Genomic DNA, 18838 nt, shown 5'->3' on the forward strand with positions numbered 1-18838 from the left:
GAAAGAATGAAAACCATAATGTCTCAATTCTAGTGAGATGGATAAATAGCTTTCCCAATTTGTCTTTTCCTCCTGGGTTCCCTTAAACCACAACTCTCCAGAGATCTGAGAGGTTAACGAGTGTCTGGTCTATAAGCAGGATAAAAAAACCAAGCTGTTGGGCTGGAGTAGAAAATTTTTGCTTCGAGTAACTAAAGCTTGGCTGTTGTGAAAAGGAATTGGTATATAAAGGAATGATTCTATAGTGTCTTGTCCTAGAAAGGTAACATTTACTGAGATTTCAAGATATTTGAATGGGTACTTGGAACTGACATCTGGAAGGTAGTATGCATATTTTCTTGTCCTCTCACTCCAGCATCTTCCAGAGGTTTTAGGAGGAATTTTCAGAATATCTTGTGTCACAGAGTTGTGTACTATTGGATCTGTATTGCAGCAGCTACCCATTGGTCTCTAATTGTTGCTGACAAACTGTATGTCCAGAAGCTGTGTAAAATATACTTGAAGGCTTTAATGAACAACTGTAATACCATGTAAATGTATTCTTTTTTTCCTTCTTTTTCCACACCCAAGTTCAGATGATCTAATGTATAATTCCTGGTGTGATCTAATGTATTATTCCTGGTGTATGAACTATATATGCAAGTATATGTTGTTTCTTCCTTGTGATTATATAATTCTTTTATCATATTGAGCATTAAATAGGAAAAATATCCTTCTAGTGGAAAGAACTGAATTTTCAATCTAAACAAATGTGCAATTTTTTGTTCAGTGATGCTTTTACTGGGATGCAAACAAAGCTCAATGAAATCGTGAGGTAGCCAAATATCTTCACATCAAATGAACCTTCTAAATTCATTGAATATCAGGAACTATTTGTTACAGGGCACCATGGCATGTACGCACAGTCAATATCAACATTCAAAAATCTGAAAACCTAAGTGAAGCCCAGTACATCTGGTCTTAAATTTTTGAAGAATTTCCTCTTGACATGCTATGGTTGGATTTTGACATAGGGTGGCTGAAGTGTTTTCATCTGATCTGTTGATGGTAATAACATGCCATGATGAAAATGATGGTTTGTTGTCTTTCAGTTGTTAGTAAAGAGAGATTGTGCTTCCCTAATTAATCGATGAACTTGCTCTTGGACAATATGTACGAAGCTTCTGAAGAAATGGTTAGATTTAAAGAAAAGCTTTCCAAACTGAAGTCCAAGATTTCCTCCATAATTTTCTAGGCATCATCAGCTTTGAAGCAAATTGGTTATGCTACTTAAATGGTGTTACATGTTTTCCTGGGATAAGTGAATTTCAAGTGCTGAGTTCCTGGCTAATTTCTCTTCCATATAGACCACTGCCATATCAGATTCCAGCCTTGCTTGCCAGCTGGGTGGGGTGTACTTTATCCCTTGGATAGCACAGCTCAACATGTTAAGGACCATGAAACTGTCAGCTACTCCATTTCAGCCTGGTAGAAATCTATTCTTTAATGCCATCTTGCATCTGCAGGATTTATTCCAGAGAACAGTCTGACGTATCAGACCTGTATTTTCTCATTGAGCTTAGATCCATCTTTGGGAATTATTCAGATTGAAGGGTTCTTTCTCCCTTCCTCTCCCAGTACTTTTTACACATTAGTTACATCAGGCAGAAGTTTTGGCCCCCTTGTCCCTGGATAATTGTCTGTGCTGCTCAGCCTTGTAGGTGTTCGGGTTCCTTGGGCTTGACTAGGTGCCTTTAGCAACGACGCAGGTGGCTATAATTTCACTAAATGGTATATCCAGTTCTGGGTCATCCTCCTTCTGTCCTCTAGGACAGAACTCATGACATAAAGGATATGACTTCTCTTCGCAACTCAGTTTTTAAGAAACCTGTTAACATTTTTTCTATCAGTAACACTTTCTTGTCAGTCACCAGATCATTCCTAGCTTACCATAAAGGATGAAACTTAACATTGTTACATGTTCTGGATAATTAAGCAAAAATATGACTCACAGATGATGTGAATCCGAATTGTATTATCTCTCAGTATTATGTAGGACTTTTGTTAATGAAAATGCAGCAGGTATGAACAAATACAGGCTCTAAAGAACAGTCATGCCTCATAAAAACCTAAGTGGAATAAATGTATGAAAATTATTTCTCCTTTTTCATTTGAGCTAGATGCAGTGGTAGCCAGTAGGTAGTTTTGAGATCATCTGACCCTTCAACCCTTTCTCTGTGACAGCTGGCTATGCATTAGAAAACAGGGTATGCCTATGCAGTAGAGATTTCAATACACATCATGATTTGTTAGTGATGTAATATTCCAGTAACAATTTTAATTTCCATCAGGTTTTACAATATGTTACAAAAAATACAGTGTTCCACAAATGTTGCATTCTATACTTACTTGGAGGGTTGTGATTTTCAGCACAGTGTGTGCAGTTACTGTAGATACAAGCAAATATTTAACCCTGGCAGATGCCTGGAGAAAAACTAGCTCTTTTTCTTATCATATCGTAACTCTCCCTGTCAAGAGAGCTTTTCCTAACTTTCCTGGATGTCTGGGAGAAGTTCCAGAAATTATGACCTTCTGGCTAGGCTTGTTGTGACTTACAGTGAGGGGAAGTTTCTCAGCAGGGATTACTTTGAATTTTAGCTATTTTGGGGGAAATTAAAAAATCATAATTAAGCATTCCTGGATACATCTACTAATATGAAGTAGATAGTGTATGGATGATGAATAGGCCGCCTCACTTTATATTTTGTTATATCTGTGTGAAGTCATATAGCACTTACGGACAATACTCAGGTATTCTTCATTTGCAATGGCCTCCAATCGAAAAAAGACTTGGGAATTTTCACAATATGAATACCTTAATAATTTTTATCATTTAACATCACAGAAAAAGGACTGGAAAGAAATTCTAGTTCACTGAACAGTGGAGAAATACTGCATAGTACCAAAAATTTGTGCATAATATGAAATAGTGATATCATGGAATTAGTTTTCATATAAAAATTACACAGTTGGATTTACATCTTGGCAAGACAGTAGCGCACATAAAAATGAGCTTCTAGCTAAAAAGGAAGGATGCTTCCCTTTTCTCTATTGAAGTCATAAAGTACAACTATATTTCAAGGAAGGTCACGAAGACATAGTGACCATTAAAAAAGTGTAAGTTTATCTCTCCCGTTTCTTAATTTTCTTGCAATTTTGGTGTTCTAACATTCTAACAGCGTGAGCTGTGAGCGACGAGCAAACTGGGGGGACAGCCCTGTCTCCTATTTTAGTAAAGCCATTTTTTCTGATGAATGTTTACAAGGTTTGAGTAACTTCATTGTTGCTCATGTGTGCAGTGTTGCATGTTGAAGCAACAACAAAAATAACATACTTCTGAAGAGGAAATGATTTGGCTTAGAAACTGATTTTTCTGTTGCTATATGAATTGTTCGATTGTCTTACTAAAGAAGGAAGATGCAGGTTTTTCCTCCATCTGCAATAAAACATAGGTTTCTGACTATCAGAATTAATATATGACCTTGTTCTTAGGTTTGATATGGCAGTTGTTATAGAGACAGAATCTGTCATTTCTACATAATTGATGTTTATGCCATTGAATTCATTGTTAAGGAATTGACTTCCTCTGTGTTTGACCAGAAGAGAGCACTCCTTACAGAATACTTGTTATCATAACATTTACAGAAACTAAGCTTGAAGAGACTTGACATTTGGAATGGATAAGCATATCCCAGGATAGACACTTAGCCATCTGCTCTATTTGTTTTCACTTTACGGTTTAGTTTACCATACGTTTATTATATTCAGGTTAGACATATTCACATCTTTAAAAGAGATGAACCATTTGACTCTGTCTTCTTATATAATGTAAAAATGCTCTGCAGTTTTGAACAGACAGCTGGAAAAAATTCGTGAAAGTCACTATTTACAACCAGCATTAGGCAGTCTCCTAATTATCCCAGTATTTCCTTAACTGCAAATTGAGATTTGTAGTGAGAGAAAGCCATTATATGGCTTGAGAGTTTTTAATAGAGGAAAGAGGACTCCCTACATCCTAACGTTTCTCTGTGATCCATCAGGAATATTATTCTCCAGACACACTTTCACCCAGTCTTTTCTGCAGAAACATTAGGTGTCGGTGGAAGATGAAACCTGCTATTTGTACTCTCTTGCCTGTTTGGCAAAGAGCAGGGTTGGTACCCTTTATGATACGCCAGAACCTAAGTACAGTGAAGACCGGACAGCTGAATGTGTGCCAACAAACTTAACCACTAGATGTTTTTTGCAAGGATTTTTTTTTTTTTTCCAAGATTAGTATCTGAGTTCAAACTCCTTTCCTAAAAACTGTCAGAGAGATTAATGTAACTGTTGACAACATGGTGTGGTTCCTGTGAGGAGGTCTCTCCTGAGAGTAGAAAACACTGAGAGCCAGATTTAAGCAAAACAATAAGAGTACATTCAAGGGGAAGAACAGCTCTCTTTTCATTTTGGTGTCCTATTTCATGAGCCTGAGAAACAGCAATAAATTTGCATTTTTTTCCCTCCTCTGGGTTTTTTTTCCCCTCTCTCTCAAGCTTTTTTTTAATATTTGCTGTGTTGAAAATTGTTTCTAACTCATCTCTCCCCAAGAATAAAAATGCCCAATTGCTGCAGCTCATTTCAAGTCTCATTGTTTAATAAAATTGCCATTCTGCCTTATTCTTGTTTTGCCCAATAGAAAGGGAAAGGGAATGGCCTAAAACCAAACAGAATTAAGAATTTATTTTTTAAAAAAAATAATACGCATGGATTTTTTTTGGTTCTATACTTGTGGCAACAAACGTTTCAGCATATCCTTTAAAAAATTCCTCTAATTTATTTCAAGTAGTAATGAACTTAATTCACTTCATTCTAATTCAGTATTAATCTTGCTTACGAAGCTGCTCAAAGTGCCGTCACCCTTGAACTACTTTTTTCTATAGAAACAAGCCTATTCTGCCTTTAATTAGCAGTTTCCCTATTAAATTTTCCTCTTTGGCTAAAATGTACACACTCTAAGATATATCAGAACAACTGCTCTTACTGTGATGTGCAAATATTAGCAGGGGTTGAGGCTTAGTCTGTAAATTGTGTATTCATAACTGACAGAAGGTTGTAAAATACTTAAAGTCAGCTTTTAGTGTTTAGTCCTTTCAGCTGTTGAATTTTGTTTGAGGTACACTTGGATCTAAATGAAGGTGGTGGGAAAACCTAACTATATTGGTATCACTTGGGCTTTTACTGATGGTTAAAGGAGGATTATCACTGTAACACTCTAGAAAAGTCTATAATCAGTTAAAATTCATCGACAAATTCAGTTTAGGACATTGTGTTGGTTTTGTTGCTGATGTTTGAATTCTACCTAAGTCTAGATATCTTTGAGGTCATCTGATTTTTCCAAAGCAGGGCATGAAAAGCAAGGGAATAAAAGCTAAAGGGATTCAGTGTCCCAACAACAGTTATCCATGCCCTTCTAGTGCACAGCTTGCTTCTCCATGCCAGTCACCACCGATGTACTTTTCTCGTCCTCTTTTTCAAGAACTGTTGAGTATTCCTAAACTGTGTATGGTTATTGCATTGTAAGTACGTATGTCTTTATGTCCCAGTGCTATGGAACAATTATTGCTTTATGCTGAGGTAATGTGTCTGGTTAAAAATGGCAAATGTAATATCTGCTGTAAATGAGACTAAAGTTCCCTAAATTTCTGAATTGTATTTATTGATTTATTCAGGATATTTAAATGAAAGATAACCTATATAGCTCCACAAGTATCTCATAACTCTAACTCATGGATAAAATGGCAGATGAAATTCAGTATGAGTATGTATTAATATATGTCGGGAGAAACAATCTTAAATATATGTACTCGACAACGGGTTCTGATCTAGCTATATTCCCATATGTCAACAATCTTGGAATTAGAATAAATATTGTCATGAAGTATCGTTGGTTGGCAGAACTATTAAAAGAAAACAATGTTGAGAAATATTAAAGTACAAAACAGAAAATACTACTGTGCAGTGCATTCGCCTCTTGAATAATGTGCAGTGATGTGGGCCATCCACCACAGAAACCATATGACAAAAGTGGAAAAGGAAGAAAGTAGTAAACATAAGGACAAGCTTCCGTTCAAACAAATATTAAATAAATTTAAACACTTGAACATGGAAAAGAAATGAGTGAAGACAGGAGCTAGGGAGTATTTTTTCCAGCTTTCAGGCTGAGAACAATAGATGATCATTTTGGAATCTTTAGGGCTAAAGAAAAACAATAACTATTTTTCTCTTTCCTCTGAACTAGTTCAGGCTTTTATAGAAACAATTGGAATTTCATACAAAGGAGTGAGAATCTCTCAGAACGTGAAGGGTTTCCACTTTCTCATCCTTTTGGTTTTGATGCCAGTGAATTTAAATGGTAATTTTTGAGTGCTGTGGTGCCATGTTGCCTGTTCAAATGATACTATCAATGTAACAGTGCAAATATACCAATAAGAAGCTTTTCTTTCCAAGTACTTCATTTCAGTATTTTTAAAGTCACGATTTTCTGATGATGTTAGTATCTAAAATTCCACTTTTACCTTTTTATTTTCAGTATTCTGTTCCTACCAGTCATATCTAATTGATTTCATGTTCCATTTGTCCATATGAATTGCCTGCTGCCACACAGCTAAGTGATTCCACCCTTCCTGACCCTTTCTTGATGAATTTTTTAAAAGTCTCTGTAACTGTATCCAAGTCATAAGTATGTTTATTTCCTGTCTTCAAATGTATACTTACATTTTCAGATACAGTAGTAAAGCTGATCTGTGCATTTACTGGTAAAGGTATTGAGAAGAACAGAAACCAGTTTTTAGTATTTTAAACAAAGCATTTCCCTAAATTAATGTGTATACGTTTGGTTAGTAGCTGAATCCGGGTTGTACGAAGGCAGATCTTGCAATCCTTGATGCCTCTGGCTTCCAGGTGGTTTGGGGGTGGGTTGGGCTGTTCCCAGACAGTGTGTGACCCATTGCTAATTTAATTCTGATACGTGAAATTGTTTTGGTGATCTCTAGTTTGAAGTTGGGGAGATAGGAGAAAGGTGAAAGTAATAATGTTTGGTTTTGGGTTTTTTTTTTTATATTTTTTTTATATTAAGTAAAATGAATAGTGGTTGGTATTAGCATCTTACTCTAGATTGCTAGTCCTATCCAGGAACTGATGGCTGCTTTAAAGGAAGCGATTCCTAGCACAATAGCTACTCTACTATGAGGAAAATCAAGAAAGGGGCGTTAGAGACTAAAATGAACTTCTGAGATGAAGGTGATCGCAGGAATTCTCTTTGAAATTGAGAAAGTGAGAGAGATTCAGTGCAATCAACTGCTGGGTAAAGATTTCCACAGTGGTGGTGTATTACTCGAAATTTTTGTCGTATGTTCAGCTGTGAGAAAGAGGGAAGACAAGAAAAGTTAACTTTTATAGGTGGTTGTCTATGTGTGCTGCTTCTGCTGCTCTTTTTTGTTGGATGATTGAAAATGAGCAAAGAAAGGTAGGTCTTACAACTGCTGTGATATATTAGTACGATGATGATGACAGGACTGACATTGGCAAGGAGAGTTCAGAGGAATAGGGCTGTATCAAGGGAATAATGTATAGGTTCAAGCTTCATATTAGTAGTGCAGTTAGTTAAAACTGCCACTGGTTTTTGCTGTAATCCCATACCAATTTAGGAGTCTTGAGTCATAGTATTGATTTATGTGCGAAGAAGAAAATTTTTACAGTAGCATTTCCCCAATTAGCCTCTCTCTCTCAAAAATAAAACAAACCAAAAAACAACAAACAAACAAACCAAAACACAACCAAAAAAAACCCAACACAAAACCGTATATCAATTACAGATATCTATTGCTTTTGCTCACTTCAGAACATTTTCACAGCTGTATTGTCAGCCTTGGGTCTCATTCCAATAGTCCGTGCAAGTGACCCACTGTGGTTAGATAGAAGCATAGTCCCCGCAGGTTTTCAAAAATACAAATGTGGTAATTTGCAACAGCTGAAGTGAAATGTTAAAGCTGTTGGCACCCTGCGTGAGCTGCTAAATGGTAAACCTGGTTGTTAGTATTGGCAAGGTACTTTAGTCTGTCTAGGTTGTTGCTAATGAGAAGTGCCTGTGCAAACCCAAACCAGCTAACGGATTGCTGCGTTGGGAGCGCCAAGCTTAGAGTAACAGGAAAGAAGTGTCAAAAGCATGGCAGCTCTCCGGAAGAGACGTTGCCAGTTTCTCGTAGGAATAATCACTTCTGCCTTTCCCTTTTAGGCCTGTGTAATCATGTCTACAACTGTTTGTCCTTTTCTTCTCCTTCTTCTCTGTTCTCCTTGAAGAAATGTATAAATAATATAAATAATACAGATTGCAATGGAATTCCTCTTCAGTAGCAGAGAAGAATACTGGAATTGCAGAGCTTTATGATGGACATAATTCAACTAGCATTGATTAGGATCCTTTCTTATTGTTACGGCAAGCTCTGTGTATTTCACATTGCTTCTGATCTTGAACAAAACCGCTATGTAAACACTTTTTGAAAGTAACACACCTGAGTGTGGTAACACAAATTATCTTGGAAAAAAAAAAAAAAAAATCACCGGCTGGAGTTGTTCACACATTTTTGTAGACATACTGTATAATATTCAGAAACATTATACACTGGATACAATGTATGCAAATGTATACAATATATTTGTAGCAGTTTTAAGGCAGTAATAGCAATATGCACAAGTTTTGTTAAGGACTTTACATGCATTCAAAAAATACACAATGTGAAAAATGAAGCACTTCAATAAGTTTTCACTGAGATTTTTTTTCTCCCCTTTCACTTCCCTTTCATTTAAATTATATCCATTAATAGTAATGTATACGTATCTGGGTATTCACAGAATCATAGAATGGTTTAGGTTGGAAAGGACCTAAAAGATCATAAAGTCCCACCCTCCCTGCCATGGGCAGGGACACCTCCCACTAGACCAGGTTGCCCAGGGCCACGTCCAGCCTGGCCTTGAACACCTCCAGGGATGGGGCCTCAACAACTTCTCTGGGCAACCTGTTCCAGTGTCTTACAACCCTCAAAGTGAAAAACTTCTTCCTAATGTTTAATCTAAACCTGCCCTCTTCCAGTTTATAACCATTCTCCCTCGTCCTGTCACTACATGCCCTAGTAAAAAGTCCTTCCCCAGCTCTCCTGTAGGCCCCCTTTAGGCACTGGAAGGCCGCAATGAGATCTCCCCGGAGCCTTCTCTTCTCCAGGCTGAACAGCCCCAGCTCTCTCAGCCTCTCCTCATAGAAGAGGTGCTCCAGCACCTTGTGGATCATCCTCGTGGCTCTCCTCTGGACATGCTCCAGCAGGTCCATGTCTTTCTTATGTTGAGGACTCCAGAGCCTATTATTGCCTGTTATGGTCTGCCATTAGAGTTGATATATTCCTTTTCCAATTTTCATGGATTTGAGTGGGGTTTTTTTCATGTAAATAAGTTTGACGGGCAAATGCATGCATGTTTTGCCCTTAGAATTATATGTGTCACATATGGAACATTATTTAATCTTGATATACCTCAAAATTATTCATTTTAGTGATAACTATCATACAGTGCTAATGCCATTGTATAGCATTGTCATTTCTTCAGTATGTTTTTGCTGCTTCTTTACGACCTGTACGTTTAAAAACAGAAATGAGTTTACATAGCTTCTGATGAATGAATGAGTTCTGTATTTATTTTCCTAGCATTTTTTTAGAGATATTTACCATTTCAGTCAGCTTCTATATCAGTAATCTTGATACCAGCATGTTTCCTATCATAAACTTGTCTTGATATTTTACAGACGTGTTTTACTACCTGGGTAGGATTTTTTCTTTCTTCCTTAGGGAGACAGGTAGCCATGAGGACTTTTTGCAGTCTAGACCAGCTGCCTACCTATTTTCATTCTTGTGCATTTTTATTAAGTACTATGGTTGACCACTTTTAATGATTTTCTTTCAAGTGATTGTCCATACATGTAACATTTAAAGTGTGCATCCTTCCCATGTACACAAGAGCAGCTATTTTTGTCAGCAGCATCATTTATAGCCCTGCATTCATTCTTGGGTGTCCTCCTGCTCTCCAGCAATGATACCCAAGGGACAATGCTGTCCAAGTACCACTCCATTTTCTACCTTCCTATTTCAAAAGAGGAATTCACTGGCTAGTTCTCATAAACTGTTGGCTTCTTTACATGTTTTTCACTGTGCTAATTTTAATGCATTGGTTCAATTATATTTATAATTTCTGGAAATAATTTTTATCAATTTTTTCTTTTTACTATAGATACAATTTTGTTCTTTCTGCAACTTATGATCCACAAGTACATGCATATTCTGGATGTGCATCTCTTCTCTTTTTCCATCGTGGTACTTTTAGGAGAATGTACTCATCACCTTCTGCTGTCCCTCGTGTTTGTAATGTTGCATATGCAGGGCTGTGGCCAGCATTGTTACACTTCCCTCTCAGCCCCTAGTGAAATGAAATTCTTCTACTGCAGTTTTTCTCCTTTTGTCTCCTGTAGTTAGTTTTCTGCATTTATGCAACTTGTCAGGCTTGAATTCCAATCCTTATGTCTTATTTGGCAGATGCAATTTTCCAGATGTTGGCGTATGTTGTCCTAATGAGATAGTCATTGTGCATCTCAGGTCTGATCTCGCCAAGGATGAGGAAACATTGGTCGAGGAGCTCCTGCTTGGCAGTTCCTGTCTCTTCAGCTCTCAGGCTGTTCCTTTCTTTCAGGAACTCGTTATAATTACATATGCTGTTGCTGTACGTATGGAAAAGCCCTCTTCAGCTCACTCTGTGTGATGCAGGGACTTCATATAAACCTAATACTTGGATATACCCAGCTTCTGCCTAGACAGACAGAGGTTTCCCCATCACAGATAAGCCCCGATACTTCAGTTCTTTGACCAGTTGAAGACAGCAAGACAGCTGTATGCAACATTGATAATACTAGCATTAGCATTTGTAGTTATTCTATAAACTCCACTGTTTGTTCATGCCCAGCAAATGTTTATAGTAGCAACTGTTTACATGGTAGTTTGCCTCTCTGTTACTTTACTTTTATTTTCAGAATCTTTAGTATCGATTCTATGTTTATTTGTGGTTCATGCTATGTCTTGGTATCAAGCTATACATTACCCTAAAGGTATTTCCTTCTTCAGGAATTTATAGTCTTCTTTTATTCCACTCTTCAAGACAGCATGCTTTTTTTTTCTTTTTCTTTCTCTTATTTGCCACCTTCTTCAGCAAATGGTAGTAAATACAGAGAGAAAAACGAATCACCATGGACATCTCCTGCCTCAGATGAGTTACATAGGGGCCCCAAACAATCTTGAGCTAGATTCCATGGTAACTACCATTCAGGTTATGCCATGTTGTTCTGGTCTTCAGTGTTTGCACAATGTGTATTCTTGAAAACCCATTATGTCAAAGTATTGTCTCATCAGTGTAAGGGGTATTTCTCCATTTGAGTGACAATTTTGCATGCTTTTCTTGTTCAAGGTCTTCTTCAAGTAGTTGATCAGCATGTGGAACCAGATGAAGGAGATCTACCATGCTTACCTGAGCTTTAAGGCCCTACAAGTTTTTGCTTCTGAAATCAAATTAAACTGTAATACCACCTTTTGTTACCCCAACACGTTGTATATTCCTTTAAAGCTTCAGTACCTTCTTAAAAAGGTTTGCAGGTTTTTACAGGTATTTTTCAGAGAAAAGCAGTGATTAATCAACAAATTGATTTATTTTCATCAATTGTCCTCTTCTGAAGAGTGGCCTTCTGATTTTGGCATAGTTGGATTCAGCAGTGCAGCAGTTCAACCAGCGCTGCAGAAACCCAGCTCCCATAATTTAGTGAGAGTCTTTTCGCATCTTTGATAGACTTCTGAGATGGCAAACCAGAAGTCCTCAGTTAATGGGCTGACTACAATAAAACCAATTTTTTCTCTTCACATTTAGTACTGGTTATGGCCAAAGACAGGAAGCAAGGGAAGTTTATGGAAGAAACTTAATAATATTCCAATATTTGAAAGAAATGCATATTAATCAACCAGCATGCACTTCAGAGTTGCAGTTAATAGGTCCTCATATTTTTAAACTGTGAAAATTTCCTAATATTGGTAGATAGGCTGCCTCCAAATGTTGGTGAGGAATTTGTTTTATCGATAACTAAATGACAGTTTGTATATAGGAGGAAGCGTTAAGTAGTACTTGAGGCAGCTGACAGTCCTTGAGTTCCAAGGTTCTATTTATATAGTGGAAGGTCAGTTCACAAAGGAGGATTTTTCTTTCTGGGGAGAGTTTTATTCAATCTAGAATGGACTGAGATCATTATCATTAGGTTCTTTATCTAGATTATGGCTTCACGAGGAAATCCGCAATAAGAAAGAGCTTGTAGGAAGAACGCAGGAATAAGTGCTTGAAATGATGTAATGATTTCACTGTTTAAGAAATAATTCGTTCCTCATTCGAAATGCTTCCAGTACTATATTCTTCCGTTCTGGTCTATGAAAGCACACAGGCAAAATGTGCTATTAGGTTAATTATGGAGTTACATGAAAATGATCTTCCCCTACCTAGGTGATTGGCTAGTCCTAGAAATATTTTTGAAAGAAGCATTTCATTGTCTTCTCAAACTGGTAACTAATCTTTCCAAAGAGTTAACTAGAGAAATCCGTCTTAATTCCAATTCAAAGAGTGAAATTAGGCCATAAAGACCTTTGTGAGTCTAGTTCAGGACACAGTTATGAAGAAGTTTGGCAGGATACCTCAGATTTAATTGAACCTAAATGCCTTGCTGAAAACATATATTCTATTTCATGCACTTTCATAAAACTTCATGGCAGATTACACGTCACGTGGATGCAGGATAGATTGAATTGATACATCCTTTTAACATGCATCACTTGGACATCCTACCACTTCCTTCCTGAAGTGAAAGAGCGAGCCTAGAAATGTGCGTCAGTCACACCTCCTTTTCCTTTCAGGCTTTCAGACAGGCATGTATTGGAATGAGTTTTGCATACGAATCAGCTACAGGATCATAGTATGGGTAGCAAAAGTTTTTATTGTGCCTGAACTCTTGGCACTCCCACAGTGCTGGATGGGTTTTTCATTTTTCTTTCTGCTGCCACCACTGAGCATAAAGGCAGAGCTATCTCCTCTGTCCCAGTTTAATTCCACCTCTGCCATGGAATCTCGTGCATATGGGACTCAGGAGGAGAGGGAGGGAGGGCGGGCGGGCCACGGAGATATCCGTGTAGGTAATATGTATTGAAGAATCCAATTACTGTACAGGTAAGTAATAATTTTTTTTTTCTTTCTGAATAGTCATCTGTATAAGCTTCATGAAAGGAGACTGCCAATGTTTATCATTCTGCAATTTTATCAAAATACAGGCAGATAAAATTGCCCTCAGTGTCACGTTCTAATGAATGTATGAAGCAACTCAAGCTGTACTCTAGTCCACTGCTTCAGAGGATCAGACCCTGCAGGAAAAAAAATATAACTGTATTTACAATTAACAGAAGTTTTTCTCCAGAATTTAATTTTTATCACAATAAAGAATACTTCATGTAACTAAAAAGAGGAAAGCAGCAGCACAGGTTGAAGGTCAACATGAGCCTGTCATGTTTCAGAGTTTAGAGCAAAACAGTGGGAAAAACATGCTAGTATGTTAAAAGGCAAATGCTGGTTTCATTTACTTTTTCTCTATTATTATGTTTGTTTGAAACAGGAGCTTGTATTTTAAAAATGATAATTCAAATGCTGATCAATTAGTCATGAATCAAGGACCTAGAAACAAAATAATTATTTTAAAGTGTCTGCAGACTGTTCTGCACTAGTGGAGGTGCTATCTGGGTAAGCAACAATCTGCTACTCCTGCCAGGCATTGGTGTGGTTTTGTAAGGTGAAAGTCAACACTGGAGTTTTTTAACTTCCAATCCTCTACCATATATGTAAAAGTTTGCGTATTATTTTAGGAAAAGTAAGTACATATGTATGCGAACTTTTCAAGTGCAGGTAATGTGGCACTGGCTTGACCAGTTTTGGTACCATCAATTGCTCTTCCTCCTGTCCCTCAAGAATTCACCTGTGAATAGAGCACTATACGGTGTGAAGGTTAATACAGCATCAAATTCACCTTTTAAATGTTTGCCTGGGATGAAGAGTGGACGTACCTTGTGTGTTAGAATGTTTTATTCTGCGTTCTTATTTTAAAGCAGTTTCCATTTTACATTCAACTGTTCAAATGCACCATTCCCACTTCTGTTGCTTGAAATGGAGAGCGACACGTCCACACGTCCTTGGCTGTCCACAAATCAATATATCAAGAAGTACAGTCGATATTTATTGTGTAATGCAGATAGGCAAGTAAATATTTTTCATGTTTTGCACGGTTAATATTCTGTGCCAAGTTTTTTGTAAACTTGGTTTACAAACTCATCTTTTTGATGAGTCTTCAGGTCGGCTAATCATAACCATAAAGTAGTTTTGGAGGATATTGTCAGTGTTTTGGAGAGATTCAAAAAGTATGAAAACATGTTCTGCCATGCTTATTTTTGAAATTAAGATCTCTCCGTTCGTTTCTTTAGAAATCAGCAATTACTTGCCCTATGAATCCACTTTGGAAAGTAATCATCAGCAGAAAGCTCCTCTGCCTGCAAAGCCTAACAAATATTGTTGCCTGTGCTAGTGGCTGAATACTAGCCTTTCTCTGCACAAGGCAGTGGTGACAGAGGTCTTGCACTGGTCTGATACAAAGCTTTGCATCTCTGTTGGAACACTCTCATTGAAAGCGACAGTTTTGAGACTGCCAGAAATGGTGTTCATACAACAAGTATCCTTGGTAGTGTATCCCAAGTACTAGAAGGCAGGAATTAAGGAATAACTCAGGTTCCTTCTTTAAACTCCGATGACTAATTTTTTGCATTATGAAGGTTGCAAGGTCAAATTTTTTCCAAGTCAGTCATCCTTTTCCTTACTCTTTATATGGTGTGAAACACTTTCAGAGAACAGTGGAAAATTTCAGTCCTAAATGCAAAAGGACAGAAGACAAAGGGGTAAATCTGACAAAAAGCGAAATGCAAAAAACAAAGGGAAACATTTTTGATTCTTCCACTGCTGCTGAGATGGCTAAAAAGCCCATGGGGTAACTTAAATGTGCATTAGTATGTCATCCAAACCCTATGATCTAAACCGATCTGCAAGACAAGAAACGCAGAAATCGTCCATCAAGCTACTCATTTCTGATGGATTTGTTAAGCAAACATGGCCAAGACCATATATATCTGTCAGGACAGCCTGCTTTGCAGTCTTTTGTCCAAGCTGCTACAGCAGAAGCAGGATATACACATTTATTTTCCTAGCAATATTGAAGTAAGGAGCGTCTCCTTTACAAATAAGAATACCATTAATTTTGTATATCGTTAAGCTGACTGTATAAACCAATGAAACAGTGTATTTTCTGAGGAGCATTACGGTTTTCTTCAATGGTATTTGAATATATGTGGGACATCTGAACTTGCAACTGTGAAGATGCTCTTAATCGAAGAATAAATTTTAAGGAAGTCTTGATATTTGGATGTCTGAGATTCAGGCAGCCCAGATGAACCCTTCATAATTCCTAGAGAGTTTTTGATTAAAAACTTCCTTAAGGACTTAATGTGAACAATGGAAAGCTCTGTTGGGTTAATGTTTGCTTTTCTCCCTCTTAACTTGGAAAGTGCAAATTCCACACTGCAGCGCTCCGTTTCCCTTCTTACCGTGCCTGCTGGTGAATGTGTGAGCAAATGGGCAATGCTGAATGCCTGCTACCTTCCCACCAATTCCAGCTTCTGTGCTTCTTTGGAACTGCCTGCTAATCTTTACTTACCAACAACCCTTGCTTATCTATGCTGTGTAATCTGACAGCACTGTGGTATGTCCAACATGGAAGGCGAGCACTCTTGCTTTGAGATCCTGCTTTGCTAGCTTTCTTCTTCTCTTTGCTGTAATCTTCCTCCTACTCTTGCATCGCTTCATCTTTCTTTCTTTTGTGTGAAGATAATTTGCCTGCAATTGCACCTTGGGAGGGAAAAACACATTTTGGTTGGCATAAAACTTGGTTGATTAAAAGGCTTTAGTTCCAAACAAGTCATCTTCACCTAGTCTCCCGTCATTTTCCAGGACAATCTACGTAAAAAGGATGATCGGATTGAAGAATTGGAAGAGGCACTCAGAGAAAGTGTTCAGATAACTGCAGAGCGGGAAATGGTGCTAGCACAAGAGGAGTCAGCCAGGATCAATGCTGAGAAACAGGTCTGCAATCTTACAAAGTCACTGGTAGTCCTCTTAGGAAAGTAACCAGACAGTAAAGTTCTGTTTTCCTGCTTTACTGTGAAACACAGCTGGTTTTGTTTGATGATCCTCTATCTCTGTTCCAACATTAGGTAACAGAACTCATAAAGTCTGAAAACCCTTCATGATAAGTTGTATTTCATAGGTAAGATTTTCTTGAAATTAAAAAGAAATACAAGGTATCCTGAGCTTTAAATTTACGTAGTAACTCTTCTGATCTGTCTTGCCTGTCAAAGCTATCTTCCTATGTGAAAGCATACTTAGGTTCACTGTATTGTTCATTGAATGTAAAGACGATGACTTTTATTAGTGTAGTTGTGTTTATGGACCACAGTCTTGTTACACTTGCGAAACAACTGGATAGAGACAAATCTCTTGGCTTGAGCCAAGCACACACAAAGAAAATACGCACTTGTGTGTTGAAGCCCCAAGTGTAAATTTTTATGCATGAATTGATTCTGTGCCACTGATGAGATACTCTGAAGAATCATGTATGTGCCTGATTTTAATTCACGTAAGTAATCATCAAGAAAACATACCATAAGTCGTGAACAAAATTCCATGAGATTTTGATAAAGCTTTTGAAGCAGAAGCTGCAGCTGGCACTCTTACTGTGCTTTTTGTGAGCCTCTTCAGTTTTTTCCGCTGTTTCTCACTTGACAGTAATTAGCAAACAAGAGCATTTGGTGAGTTGCATTGCAACAGCGTGATCTCTTTCTCTTTGTTATTTAAATAAAAAAAGTTCTGACTAACTGCACTTTAAAACATTTTAAGAGGTTTTTTTCAACGTGTATTCTTGTATCACGTACTTTAACTTAAAAGAAGATATAAATATCTTAGTGATAATCCAAGTTTTCAGGAAGAAAGCAATTGTTTCTCTTTACGCTACAGTCAAGCTCAGCTGTTTGCTGACAGACGTATTGAGGATAGTTCTGGTTGCTGTACCCTAAGATCCTAGACAATGCTACGGAATTCACTTTCAGGAATTCCTTCTTTCCAAACTTCTTGTAGCCTTTTAAAAACATTGCATGAAATAAAAATATTAACCAGGTAGTGAATACCACATCAAAGATCAAACCCCCTTGAAAGGAAATTAGGTATCTCACAAAGGTGCAGGTTCTATGCTGAGACACAAAAGTAAACAAAATAGTGTGTGATTAGATGCCTAGGATGCCATAATGTTTTAATTTCTTTGTTGCAAGACCAAGTTACCATTTTTATACTCATTGAGCATCTAGAACTTACCCTTTTGTGATGTCTGTGCTTGAAACGCAGAACAAGATGCATAAGGCTTAGTGAATTTTTTGAGACAAGGTTTTGAAGAACGTAAAGCATGTTAATTTTGTAGGGGTATCTGAAGTCAGGGAAGTAAGCACAAAGATGAACATTTACAAAATTTTTGTGCGCATAATGTAGGCTTGTATTAGGGGATGATCACAGGTCATCTCAGTATTGAAAGTGAAAGGTGGGTGGAGTACAGGTTGCAAAGGATGAGTAGCTTACATTTGATTCACTAGCGAAGAGGCATGTTAGTAGCATTAATATGATCAAAGCTACAGACAAGGAGATTACTGCACAAATCGACACAACCCGCACAAGAAGATTTTTGCATAGATCCAGACACAGAAGAAATCCCACCAAAGAACGTCAGTTATACAGGTGCAATCAGAAAAGTCTTATATTAGAGATATAGAAATAATATAAAAGAAAATTCTGCAAGTTTTTAAAAATAATCTTTTAAAGGAGGTTTGAGTCCAAGGTACTATCAAGATTAACAAAAATACAAAAGTTCTGTCCTAGATGAAGAGAAATGAAGTAGTGAGGAAGATGTCAGTCACAGGATAGAAAGGAGGACAACTTTGTAGCCTACTGAGCATGAGTTCCTCATAGATGTCTGTCCTCCATGAGCTGTTAGCAGCAGGTTTATTCTGGAGAGGACAAGAGCTGCGCCTGGGTTAGTAAAATAGGGAACTGTTGTCTTAGAAGTGAAGTTTTATTTATACCCAAGGCATCCTCAAACAAGAACATGGAAAGAGAATAGTTCTTTGGGAATATGCACAAACTTCATGTTTGGCAGTAAGGAGGCTTTTTAAAAGAATTCACCAGCAGAGCCTGATGAGAGGCACACAGTGAGATCAGATGGTCAGAGCTGGGTGAAAAAGGGAAGTAACTGGCGAGTAGAGAATTGGAATTGGGTGGACAATCTGAAAGATGAGGCAAGGCAGGGAAATGTGCAACCTGAGGGTCAATAAGCCGTAAGGATCAGTAAGAGAAATTGAGAGGGGAGGAAGAGAGCCAAGACGAGTAAGTTTTGTGGGACAAGATTAGTGGAATATGGTGTGCAACAGCATCATGAAGAAGAAATTAATTTGGATGTTGTAGTGTGTACAGAAGTCGGGAGGAGAAAGAAGGATGGATTGAAAGCAGC

At 37.6% G+C, this 18838-nt stretch overlaps 1 protein-coding gene across 1 annotated transcript in view; it reads left to right on the forward strand.

Moving 5' to 3' along the window:
• ERC1 (ELKS/RAB6-interacting/CAST family member 1) overlaps positions 1 to 18838 on the forward strand; it is a 303616-nt gene that overhangs the window by 170120 nt on the left and 114658 nt on the right. Inside the window, exon 14 of the mRNA XM_009879628.1 lies at positions 16240 to 16371. Coding sequence (XP_009877930.1) covers positions 16240 to 16371 — 132 coding nt within the window. The remainder of the gene's footprint in view (positions 1 to 16239; positions 16372 to 18838) is intronic.

Source organism: Charadrius vociferus, unplaced genomic scaffold (genome assembly GCF_000708025.1).
Source record: "Charadrius vociferus isolate BGI_N301 unplaced genomic scaffold, ASM70802v2 scaffold90, whole genome shotgun sequence".
NCBI lineage: Eukaryota > Metazoa > Chordata > Aves > Charadriiformes > Charadriidae > Charadrius > Charadrius vociferus.